The sequence below is a fragment of the Eschrichtius robustus genome, chromosome 4 (genome assembly GCF_028021215.1).
Source record: "Eschrichtius robustus isolate mEscRob2 chromosome 4, mEscRob2.pri, whole genome shotgun sequence".
Lineage (NCBI taxonomy): Eukaryota > Metazoa > Chordata > Mammalia > Artiodactyla > Eschrichtiidae > Eschrichtius > Eschrichtius robustus.
In genome coordinates, this window is record NC_090827.1 from 9,792,177 (window position 1) to 9,805,374 (window position 13,198).

The window sequence follows — 13,198 nt, forward strand, 5'->3', positions numbered from 1 at the left end:
GGCTTTCAAGAAGAAGCGCTTTTATTCAGTGCTTTCTTGATAAGCAAATTCCTTATGTTTGCTAACCTGGATTTAAAAATTCTATCCATAAAAACAAACATAGAATCAAAGCAAATCAAAATAATCTTGAAAAATGGGGAGGAGACTTAACGAAGGAGGTGGATGGTGGGCATGTAGCAGGGGGAAGCAGTTACACTGACAGCAAATCCGAAAGGCACACCAGTTCCCTATTACTCAGCTTGGTACTCCTAGAGGGAAAAAGGCACTCACACATCAGCACCCCTGGAGAGTCAAAATGAAAAAAAAAAAAAAAAAAAAAAGGACTGCAAGGTGACACTATAATAAAGGATAAGCACATTTTCTTTCATAGATTGCAGTTAGTCTTGGCGACACTGAATGTGACACATTCCTACGTCCGGGGAAGGATTTTCAGTCATTTGGAAATGTGGTTTACTTCTGCACACATAGCTCTCGCTCTCACCCACACATCCAACATGCTTCTCCTTTCTGCTAATGTACATATGCTTCTCCAGCATTAAATCATCCAAACATCAGACGACCTTACCTTCCCAGCTCTTCTCATCACACAACGCGGTCAGGTCCAGCTCAGGCGCTCCGGAGACAAAGCTCTCTGGCTGGTCATCAGCATTGGGAGTCCTCTGCAGCTTGCTGTCAGGTACGCTGGGATGCTCTTGGATCTTCATGGTGGGTTCCTGCAACAACAGCACAACGTCCCCAAATCTCCGCTGCTCATCAAAACCCCCAAACGTCCGCAGCAATTCCACTCCTGCTGGGTGAAACCTCCTCCCAAGCCACAGCTGCTGATGTCCCCGGCACGGAAACCGAAATCAGAGCTTGATGCCCCCTGGATGCTAGCTGGCCACTTGCACGCAAAAAGCGACCATCCATCTGCGCTCCTTTAACTTTGCTTCTGGAAGAAAGACAAGATGTTTTCCGAGGGCTGTTCTTCCTGATAACTGCTGGCAGCTGACAGTCTGGATGATTACCGACTGGGGCCAGGAAGGAGGGAAAAGGAGTTTGTGTTTCCTTAAAGGAGTATGGCTCTCCAGACTGTAAACAAAAACCCAAAAACTCAGCTAGTGCTGTTGCCAAGGCTGTAGCAGCAACATGGTGTCTCCTGCACGCAGACTTCTTTGCCCCTTAGGTAAACAGTGCTGCAGGGCCAGGGGCGGAGGCTGTGTACACGCGTGCTCTCCTGCTGGCCCTGCAGGCTTAGATCAATTAAGCGGGGCTAGCTGCACATTCCCAGATTTCCTGTGGTTGTTTTTGCCTCGAGCGTGGGGAGAACAGGCTATTTATGGAGGAGCTCTGGGTATGCATTGTTGCGCAAATTCAAACAGCAAGGGGGTCTGGTGTCGCAGCTAAGCAGTAAGGAATACACACTCTGGAAATGAGCCAAAATTACACAGGGAGCACGACTTTTTTTTTTTTTTTTTTTTTAAGTAAAAAGGCAAGAGCTGGCAAGTCAGTGATGCATAATTTATATCTTACAAATATGCAACTGTCGCTTGTTTTCTTGGTTTTGTTTATTGGTGGCACGCACACCAGACTAGGATGTCTGGGGGATGGGAAAACTCTCCCCCAAAGGCTGCTATTTTAACTAAGTGATTTTATGTTTAAAAAACTGCATTGAAATTTAGTCTTTTTTACCTTGTCCTTTGGCATCGGGTAAACCCAACCACTGCCATACTCTCCTCTCTCATAAAATTATAAATAAAAGTGTTGCCTCAAAACACATTTCTCAAGTAGCACAGATCTGTACAAAAGATTTTCTCTGAGAATAACTGGAAATTTATTTTAGCAAACATACCATCATTAAATAAAAAAACCAAAAACATATGGAAATCATAAATGATTCTGTTAATGTATGAGAAATGTTCTTATGCTTAAAACAAAGCAGTACTAAGATTTCTACCTCCTTTTAATAGCTATTCACCCTACTTTGATATCACCAGGGGAATAGATAAGGCTTTTACTACTATATCTCCATGAAATGAAGCATTCTCTTCACATTTGGGATAAAATGAAATATCACCAATCAGTTCATGATAAGCTACTGAAGTCAGATGGAAATGCTAAGTAAATCTGGGGCTTTAAGACACTTTAAAAATTCTGCTTGTCTACTGTAGGGAAAAAAAACACACAGATTATGCATTTATGTCACAAAAATCATTTGTTCCCTGAGCTGAATCCTAAGTAGACGGAGTTGAATGACCCAATCTGGTGCTCAGCTTTCTAAAAGTTACAGCATCAGTTAGTCACCTATCGTGTGTGTGTGTGTGTGTGTGTGTGTGTGTGTGTGTGTGTTAGAACCTCATACAGCAAATAAACATTTTCTCAATAAAGATCTCTAATAATTGTTACACTTAGAGACATACAAAAGGGAAGAATATAAGAAATATGATTCCATGTTGTAAGTATGGCACTTTCTTCACGAGGAACGTCTTTGAAGCCACTGACCAGCAGAGGAGCGGACGTGCATTTTCCTTCCGGGCAGACCTGGGATTGAAGTGGGGCTGACATTTAGCAGCTCGGGGCCCTAGCTGAGCCTTTTCACTCCTCTGAGCCTCCGCTTCCTAATCTATAAAACGGCATTAAAAACACTAACCTTGCGAGGTTCCTTTGAAGATCTGAGAGAAGGTGTGCAAGGCCTCTAGCATGGTGCCTGGAGCACAGACACACAAATGGAAGCGATCCCTCTTTTCATTATTATTAGGCACCGCAGGAGGATGAGTAAAATATTGCTACACCTCAAAATGCTCGGGAGAGGAGTGGGAGATGAGGCATATAAACTGCAATTCAAGGTGAAACATGCGACGACAGGGCGGGGCAGAGTCCCAGACGCGTTATGAAAAATGATTGGAGAAGAGAGTCACTTGCGTTCCCATCATGGATCGACAACAGCGTTTGGGGGCTGTGTGGGCCAGAGGGGCTGGGAAGGAGGGCACTTCATACAGAGAGGAGGGGGAGCAGAGGCGGGCAGGAGTGGGGGACGGTGACCACGGGAGACACAAGGCTTGGGTGCCGGCCCTCAGCACCGATGACGAGGGGGTCGGAGGAGCAGAGGCCGGGCTGCCAGAGGCCCTGCATACTGGGCTAAGTGTGCATTTTATCCTGCGGTAGATAACGGAAAGCCACTGAAGGATTTAAACAACCGACTCCGTGGAGAAATGTGCGTTTTCCAGGCTGATGCCTCGGGCATGGGAATGCACGCTGCCGGGAAGACCCACAGGCCTCAAGCCGGGCTCACAAACAGCCAGCACCCCCTGCTACACCAGTCACTGGCTCTGCTCCCCCTGTGTCCCCTCAGGGCACTCAAGAGCCCTGCAGTGCTTGACACAACATGTATAAAATCCCCCAGTTCCACAAACACACAAGCTAATTTAAAACGTGCACTTTTTATGACTGCCACATCCAAATTAGCACCAACCACAAAGTAAGAAAATTAAAATTAGAAAATTCTTCCTTAGTTTCTTCCTCCAGAACGTATGGGTTTACTCACTCCTCCAACAACAGTGGGTTGGTGCACCCGCTCTGTGCCGGGCTCTGTGTGAGACATGCAAGCTCTCTGAAAGCAGGGGGGCTGGTGTTTAGCGGCGCAGGTTCAACTATGCTCAGTGGAGCTCTGGAAACGCGACTGTGGTGTGAGGCCACAGCAGACCACCTTGTGAATTGGTGAGCTGCCCCTCACGGTGTTCGAGTAAAGTCTGGGAGTCAGAAATGCAGGAGAGGGAGCGATTACTGCCCTGGGTAGGATGTCGGGATAGACAACCTTGATAGGACTCTATTATTCTAACAAAGAGAATCAGGCCAAAATTGTACTAGTTTATTCAAGTATAAGGATATATATCACATATTATATACATATAATACAGGGCTGTCTATTATATGTCAGGTGCTAGAGACACAAAGAGAAAATTTATTTACTCATTCATCTAAGAAATAATTTTTGAGGGCCTTCTGTGGGCTTGACAGTCTTTTAGATGTTGGAGAAATTTCAGTGGCCCAAATAAAGTCTCTGTCCTAATAAATCTTAAAGAAGGGGACAGTTAATAAAGAAAAAAAAAGTCAGGTAGTGATATGGACATGGAGAAAACACAGCAGGGTAAGGAGGATGATGGAGGTTATGGGCCACGGCCTGCTTTTTATTGGGTGGCCAGGGACAGTCTTTCCAATAAGGTGACATGTGAGCAGAGACACGAAGGAGATGCTCTTCTGTGGGAAGAGCATTCCAGGAAGAAGGAAAGCAAGTGCAAAGGCCCTGAGGCATGGTCATCTCGTACATGTTGAGGAACAGCAAAGAGGTCCCTGTATCTGGAGTCAAGCAGAGGCCAGTCAGGGCCGTCATTTTTGCGTGTTTAGAACGTGCACTGTGCCATGTATAACGGGATATCATTCACACTGCAGACCTACGTTAACTGACATGAGCTTCTGGACCCCCTGGCTGATCTGCACAGCAAGGGAGGGATGAGTCCTACATAAACGCACAAGAGCTCGCACAGCCACGGACTCACCTGGCAGGGCTCCCTCACCAGCGCATCCACACACGTGGTCCTGCGCTGCTGCGCTCCGAGCAGCCCCCGAGGCTGCTCATTCACTTGCCTGCTGCATCTGGAGGCCTGATTCCCAGTTTCTGGCCCCGCTGATCTCTGAACCAGACACAGTCACCTTGCCTGTGGTTGCAGAGTGGGCTGCTGGTGTGGTCCCACGGTTTACAGGCACATGGAGCTAATAAGGATACTGCTCGGAGGCTATATAGGCTCTACAGCAATACACTAGCAAAAGACTACTCCTCCTTCAAATGTTTGTCAGGCTCGTCTGGGTGAGGCACCTCACCAGGTTGTTCCCCACTCTCTAACAGTGCTTATTTAGAGTACTGTGCCTGTCTACTTGCTTGTCTGTTTCTCCTACTAGATCATTACTGTTAAAATGTCAAGGACATTCTTAAATACCAAAATATTTTTGGTTTCAACTTTTGTTGTTTATACAAATTGTATCTTCAGTTAAATCAGGGTAAATACATTCATTTCACACGTATCAACTCAGAGGTCCTTGTGCTGTGATGTCACACACTAAACCCTTGTCCAAAATGTGGTACCATATGAAAACATGCTAAATATTCATGTAATGAAATAAACTGAGGGACTGGCTCTTTGGAGAGACGATATGGTATGTCAGATATGGGTTTTAGAGTAAGAGACTGGAGTTCAAAAACAGGGGACCAGTTGCAAGATGTTCAATGAGTAAAACTTCTTTGTACTTGAGATGCTTTTTCTCTCATAGAGGAACAAAACTTCATAAAGTTGTGAAGATTAAGTGAAAAACATGTAGCGTAAAAACAGCTAGCCCATAATAACTGTAGAAGAAATGCTAATTCCATTTATACGCTACCTCCCCTTCCCATTCAGTCATCTGGCAAGTGTTTATTGAACATGTACTACGTGCTAGGTACTGGAATTAAAGGGATTAACAAGATAGGGGATTTGGTGTGGAAGGGATTCACTGATCACGTAAGTGTCAAGTCACATGCATTTTATAAAAGAAAAACACAGGGTGCTAGAGGGCAAATAAGAGAGAGCTCATTTTGCCTGGGGCTGCAGGTGACATTTCACATTCAGGTAGAGGAACCATTAACTACTAGCCCATCCACCTGAGCCCCGTTAAGACTTGTCCCTGTCTGGCTGGGCCCGGCTTTTTCTATCCTGACTTTATTGATCCTGCTCTTTCCCTGGCATCAAGTCGCTGGTGAATTTTTGTTCTACCCCTTCTCCCTCCCTACACAGGATTTGGATAAGCAGCGTAACTACTAGCTCACCAGAGCGGGGCAGGACACTATCAGTGCCCTGCACAAGGCAGTGCGCACAGGAAGAAACCACACAGAGTTAACAGAAGCGCCACATGGAAGTATAAACATTTACTGTTTGGCTTGACAATAAAGGAAAAGGAACATAACAAATTCCCCAAATTCATCTGAATCACGAAGCTTCTGTAGCCCTTTCAAGACTGGATGGAATTGGAAATGAATCTAAACAAATAGAGCTTTTAAATTTTTTCTGGTTCTGATATTAAAGCCAGTAACAAATCCTAAAGCTTCCATGATATACAGTGAAGCTGAAATAACAGTCATCCATTTCATAAACACTTGTTGACAGGGATATTTCAGAATTTATCTCAAACCTTCTCAGGGCAAATAAAAGCCTGCATTTAAGCTCTTGTGACAATTCATATTAATTCTTACGCTTGATTAGAAAGTCTTATCTTCTCTCCTCACTTTTTTTTTTTTTTTGAAGCAGGATAAGAAAAAGGGAAATAGTCTTTTGTTTATTATGAATGTCCTGTTTGTTATCAAAGGTATGCCTCTAAGCTCTTTTAAGCAGTAGGCTTAGAAAGCATAAAGAATGTAAAAATATCTTGAAAGAATTTAACACTTCATTAACCTTAAACTTCTGACTACAATGACCTCTTCCAGGTAATGTAATACCCACCCATGTACTTAATAATTTTTACATGTTTTGCTTTTTTCACAAAAAGATTAAGTATAAGGTTATAATTTTACTATTCTGGATTTTATACGGAAGCCTAAAATATTTCCACAATAGAAAATAACTTATTGAAAGGAATCAAATTGAAGCATAAAGTATAAACTCCATTGTAAACTGAACTCTGAAAATTTTTCAGTGTTATCTTTCAGAATCTAGAAATTGCTAGTTTTAAGGACAACCTCTCTCCTGGATACTTCCAGTTGTCAAACGAGTTTAAAAACAAACAGAACAAAGTCTTTGAACTCCACGGGCTCAGGGAACAGGGGGCTTAAGCTCTTGCACATGTTATCCTATTTCATCCAGCCCAAATGGTATTTTATTAAAATGTCAGCCTTTCCAAAACTTAGCGGAAGAAATCATACTTAAATTTTTGACATTTTGAAGTGACTCTAACGTTTTTTCCCCATCGCCAATGTGTCACTAAACAAATTTTAACGCAAACCACATTAAGAAATTCAGATGACAGAGAAATGGAAAACTCTCATTGACCATCCGAGATCTCAGCAGACTCTGTTCTTGGATAAGATTAGCTGTATAATTAAAAGAAAGTAAAAAGACATGCAACGAAGTATAGGCCCATGTTTACTTTTCAATACATGCCTTCAGACAAAAACACACTTAGGGCTGCGAAATGATTATTTAAAAAATAAAGTCACAGCTGTGCCTGCATTTGCCTTTGAGCAGCAGACTCTAAGCCAGCCTCTCTCTGCCTGTGTATCCCTGGGAGGAGCATCTGTGAAGCTGAAGGTTAATGTTCCTCATTCTGATGAAAATACCAGTGAAAGAAGAAAGACCAAGCACCTTTCTGCAATAGCTGTCATCTGCTGTGTTACCGTATATGAATCTGGGCGTTTATAAGGGAAAACGTCAAGGGCAATATTAATGAGGACAAGATCTGCCTTAAGTGGAAAATGAAATTGGAAACTTTATCATATCCATTCACAGTGGGCATGTAAATTTTAGCATCTCAATCTGATGCTACAGGAGACTTGAAAAAAATAACAAACAGAATTCTACTAGGGGTAACCAACCTCTGGACTTCCTTTCCATCTCTGAAGTTTAGGAATTAGTGCGATATTATCAGAAAACCAGATTAACTATTTGGGTTGTATAAGTTCTAAAAAGTGCTCCATATATTAAAAAGTAGGAAATTATGATAGACTGTAAACAAGGGAAAGAGGTTTAAAAATGGAAGACAGATCTTCTCACAGTCCTTCATCAATAATAAAATGTATTTCTTTCAGTGAAGGAGACACATGCCATCACAAGTAGAAACACAGTCCTAATCTTGTGGAGTGATGTCTTTTTTCCCTCCTCTGGTACAGTTGTGAAAGAAAGACGACACAGAGAGCTTAGTCTGGATTTTAACTCACTGCCTAATTTTATCTCCTAGCTGAAATTACCATGATTCCAATGATTATTAATAGTCAGTGCTTCAGGAGTGCCAACAGTGGGCTAGGTGCTGATTGGTAAATGCACATGCGTGACACAAGTAAGAATAGATCCTGGCCCACGGAAGAAAGACTTGAGATTCTTTCCCCGTGATGCATCCTCTGCTGTGGGAGCTGTCCACAAAAACACCAAGGTAAACGGAGTTCAGCACGCATTTTGTTTGGGTGCCACTTGGAATTTATGAGTTAGTTACGTAGTTCATCCACAAAGGCTGCTCTCTACCCTTTTATCTCCTAAAATGGTAAGAGGCATAAAAGGGAATAACTGAGAAGACCTCCCTAGGAGGCTGGTAAAGCCATTTGCTTTAAAATCAGGTTCAATGGCGTGATGAGTAGGTGCTTGCTGTGAGCAGAGGAAGACAGCAGAGAAAGGAGGAAACAGAAGGAAACTAAAACAACACTACCATGGGGACGCCGTGCTCTGAAAAAAGGTGACTAGAGACAAGGAAAGAAGGTCTGCTTGTTGCCTGGGTCTCAAGGAAGGAAGCATAAAGGAGTTGGAAATAAGCGATGAAAGCAGTGGCTCAGAAGCTGTAAAGTCAAAAAGAAGCAGCTTCCCTTCCCTTCGTCTGGCTGCGTTAATGAAGGAGTGCACGTGAGAAATTGCATAGAGGAGATATGAGGAGTCTAGGACGTTGCGGAGGCGGGGTGTCAGGTGGCCATTCATTTCTAGCAATTTTATGCCAAATTCTACATGAGTGGGCATTTTTCTAAGAAGGGGGTCCATAGCTTTTGAATTCTTAACTTGCTAGATTGGAAAACTTTATGCAGGTAGGAACTGCAGCTGTTATTAAATCCCAGCTCCGAGCACATTACCTGCACATAGTAGGACTCAATACATATTACTGAATAAACCCATCAGTGAGTTAGGTTAGTGTCCAAAAAAGATTAACAATCACTGGGTTAGAGGGGAAGTTCTATGTATAATTAATATCTCAAGAGTCAGAATCCAAGGACAGGTTGAGAAACGCTTTAATTCTTGCCAAAAAGAAAGCTGATAATAAGATTGAAGGTGCAGTTGGAAGCATGTGGAAGTACTGGATTACAATACACATGCATGAATGAAAAATGAGGCTCGGCACATTGAATGGAAGCCAGCGTCGGGAGCAAAGGAAACCAAATACTTGGGCCAGCAAGGCAATGCCCCCAGAGGACAACAGGAAAGCCAGGAAAGTCACCGAAACTTTAAGATATAGACCACAGAAGGGAGTTAGATATTTTTTCTCTGTTGTCTACTTAAAACAAGACACAAAACTCAGAAAATGAACTGGATTTAATAACTTGAATTGATCTTATGTTAATTTGAAAATTAATGAGATCATCTCTTTGACAAATCCACTAAAATTCACTATTTATTTTAATCACTTAAAAACTGCATGAAATCATGGAAAATAAAACTAGTAGCTTTGGCTTTTTGTTTTGTCTTATTTTATGGAAAACCTAAGGGGAAATCTCCATGCTATTAAAGTTTATCTTCACAAGCAAAATGAAAGAATTTAAAAAGCAAAAGAGTGGAGTTCTTATGATTTCTCAAGGAATCTTCACATCTTGGCATTTGTCTTTCTCACCAATCACAATCCCGTCACTGACTGTCATCACCCCTTATTGATAAGCTAATAATACTTCACACTAACTCTCAAGAATGTAGGAACAGACCTGTCACAGTCAAAATCTTACTTGTTAGCTACTCACCTCAAAATGCTGGTTCTGTCTGCCGTCCTTTTCATTTTCTTTGCTACAAACAAAATATCATAAAATGTCATTCTGTTTTATAACAATGCTTTTCATTCATTGAAATTATGATTTCATTTATTTTAGAAGCTCAACAGCTCTAAATAAAATTCTTATGAAATTCAAAAAACAAAACAAAAAAATTAATCAAAACGAAACAAAACTAGAAACAACACAAAACACGAATATGGTTATCTGCCTTTAACAGCACCATGGTAGATTTTTCCATTTAAACATTTTTCCTCGCTATAAAATACTGTTGGTAAACATATAGTCCTTTAATTCTACTCTTTTTAGTTCTTACAATGCACATTGCACTAAATGGAAAAAAGAAAGTCTATTCACATTCTTATAAACAGTGTAAGGAGAAAACTCTAAAATTACCTTCCATCGGACATCAGTTCAACATCATCAGGTCCAATCCTTTCATGAGATGGTGTGGGATTGAGACTTTCCATATTCTGTAACAAAACGAACCATTAGTTGCCCAGTAGGAATGGTAAGACATATGCAACAACAGACCCTCCTTTCTTTAAAATAGAAACAGCAGATAACAAGCAGATATTACTTTTAGTCATCAGAGTCCTATCTTTAAAATTACGACAGTTTATTATACACCGCTGGCATAAAATTATATGCTGAACTTTACCATTCCATTAACAAAGATATCTGATAGCAGCATAGAAATGGTCATTGTGGCCTATAACGTTCTTGTTACTATCCACATTTTATAGCTAAACATAAACAAAACCCAGACTCAGAATATCAGGGTGGCATTAGAACTAGACTGGAGGAATCTGACCTCTAATGTAATCAGAAGCCAATGTAACATTCATTGCCTATTTAACGTCTTTTCAGTATATATTGACACTGTGATCTGGGGTAACATGTAGCTTATATCTAAGCTATAAAATATCCATAAAAAGACACGGAGTTAACTTGAGAACCTTTCTTTCTGTGATATTTAATGTTAATCTTTATATTAGCCAAGACGGAAAAAAAATATAAACACGAAACTTACTTCAAATAGCGTGTATTTCAGGCTGACCAAGAGGGCTTAATGCTTATCAGGAGGTATATTTGTAAGGTTTTCTGACTGCCTCTGTAAAAACGGCCAACAGTTTCTAAATACAACTCAGGTGACTGAGCACAGAGTAAGTAAGCCGTCCCCATGCAGGAAGATTACAAATATGCAAACAAGAGCTCGTTTACATTCGGTAGACCCAAATACAGAGCTGCCTCGGAGATTTGGAACCGAATTTCGTTGAACTCAAAGATTCATACCTGCATTAAAAGACCATTAAGCACAATCCATGTACTCTGTGTTATCGAAATAAAGAACACATAGTGAAGCAACATGTATTCATCTACATGTTTATAATCTCTCCTTATGAAAAGCCCATTGGAAAGTATATCTGATTAAGGTTCACAATGATCCCATGAAATTGACATATATAAAAATCTTCACAAAATAAGCATATAATTAGAGTGGATAACTAATCTTTGGCTTGGTAATGGATAAATATTTCCTATTTATGGTGGTGTGGCCAACTTGTCTGGAATTCTTAAAGTTTAAAACCCTAGGCTCGGGACTTCCCTGGTGGTGCAGTGGTTAAGAATCCGCCTGCCAATGCAGGGGACACGGGTTTGATCTCTGGTCCAGGAAGATCCCACATGCCGCGGAGCAACTAAGCCCGTGCGCCACAACTACTGAGCCTGTGCTCTAGAGCCCGCGAGCCACAACTACTGAGCCTGCGCACCACAGCTACTGAAGCCCGCACGCCTAGAGCCCGTGCTCCGCAACAAGAGAAGCCACCGCAATGAGAAGCCCGTGCACCGCAAAGGAGAGTAGCCCCCCCACCCCGCTGCAACTAGAGAAAGCCCGCGCACAGCAACAAAGACCCAACGCAGCCACAAAAAACAAACAAAAACCCTAGGCTCCATCAAGAATAAAAACAAAGGGAGACAGCATACCATAATAGCTATCATGGTGGCTTTGGAGCCAGAATGTTTGGGTTGGAATCTTAGCTCCACCATTTACCAACTGTAAGACCCTACTTGACTCTCAGTTTCCTCATCTGGAAAAGGGGGATGGCAACAATACTTAACACAGGGTGGTCATAAGGATTAAATGAGATATAATACATGTAAAGCATTAAAATAATACCTTGTACTTTTAATGAATAGTAGCTGTTGTTGTTGATGTAATTATGAAACTTCTAAAACTGTGAAATCTCCAAGGAAATATTTTGCTGCTACTTGCCCACAGTTAAGGTGATGTTCTAGGAACTAGTAAGAAAGTGTTTGTGTCTGCCACTACTGCACACCAATTTACATGTTTAGATAATTTACACAGTTAGATAATTTTAGAATGGATCTGAGAAATTAAAAAAAAATTATAACCACATTCAATTATACTTACATTTTTATACCTGTAAAGTTTGAGTTAGAAGAGGCCTCTCTAAAATGGCTCTCATTAAGCCAAAGCGTAGTTGCTCTTATTACCTGAATGCGATCTTCCTGATAGAGGGATCTATCTATGACAAAGAATCTTTGTTCTCATTGGTAATCTTTAATAGAGTATCAAAATCTTTAGTGTAAGATCTAGTGCAATAGCATTAGGTTTTCCTGATGCTCTGAAACATGAATTCCTAGGGGAAGCACAACCCTCTACCTTCAGATCACTTTAAAACACTGTCAATGAAATACATTTATAATTACAGTAAATACAAATGACTATTTCAGAAGAAATAAAAAACCTTCAGGTTGAGGCTAAGAAATATTCAGAAAGAAAGAAGAAAAAATAAACCATAATATTATTATATAAATTTAAAGATACTTCAGTTAGAAAAATGTTAGAAGACTGATTTTTTTCCAAAACAGAAAGAACCAAGATTTAAGCAATACAGGTTTTGAGAATTATAGAAAAAAGATAGCTATGTTTTACAATAGAAAGCTCTGCAAAAAGCAGGTGTGAAATGTGAGAAATTTTAGCTGATTTCCAGGGTTAAAACAAGTAGTAACTTCAACTCCCTCGCCTCCCCCCCCCCCCCACTTTTTAAAAATGTTTGATCTGTGTGTTTTAGAACTCTCCAAGGACCTGAGTTTTTAATACATGTAATTGACAAAGGATGACTTTCAGTATTGTTCAGTATTCCTCTCTAAAGCTTTATAATAATTCCAGTTTTCATGTTGTCCTCCACATGTCTGAGACTAGTGAATATTCACAGTCTGCTTTCACCAAAGCAGCACGCAAGTACACCGTGTTCCTTTGCTAAGGTAGCTGGGTTGCCCCTATACCTTTGGGAAACAGGAATCTGTGAAGAATGTGTTACAACTGGCAAACTACCCTAATTTTTTCAGAAGGAAAATAATAAAGGTAGTGAAGATCCAGGAGTAGAGTAACAAAAGTACCTATTACCATGGGTGCAAAGCATTTTATAGATTCTAACT

General features: G+C 41.0%; 1 protein-coding gene across 4 annotated transcripts in view; it reads right to left on the bottom strand.

Moving 5' to 3' along the window:
• The window catches only part of FAM13A (family with sequence similarity 13 member A), a 342,137-nt gene that overhangs the window by 32,305 nt on the left and 296,634 nt on the right, over positions 1 to 13,198 (bottom strand). For all 4 annotated transcript variants that reach the window (XM_068542447.1, XM_068542446.1, XM_068542445.1 and 1 more), the window contains 3 exons: positions 10,130 to 10,206; positions 9,707 to 9,749; positions 566 to 713 (listed from right to left, as the gene is read on the bottom strand). In XM_068542447.1, coding sequence (XP_068398548.1) covers positions 566 to 713; positions 9,707 to 9,749; positions 10,130 to 10,206 — 268 coding nt within the window. The remainder of the gene's footprint in view (positions 1 to 565; positions 714 to 9,706; positions 9,750 to 10,129; positions 10,207 to 13,198) is intronic.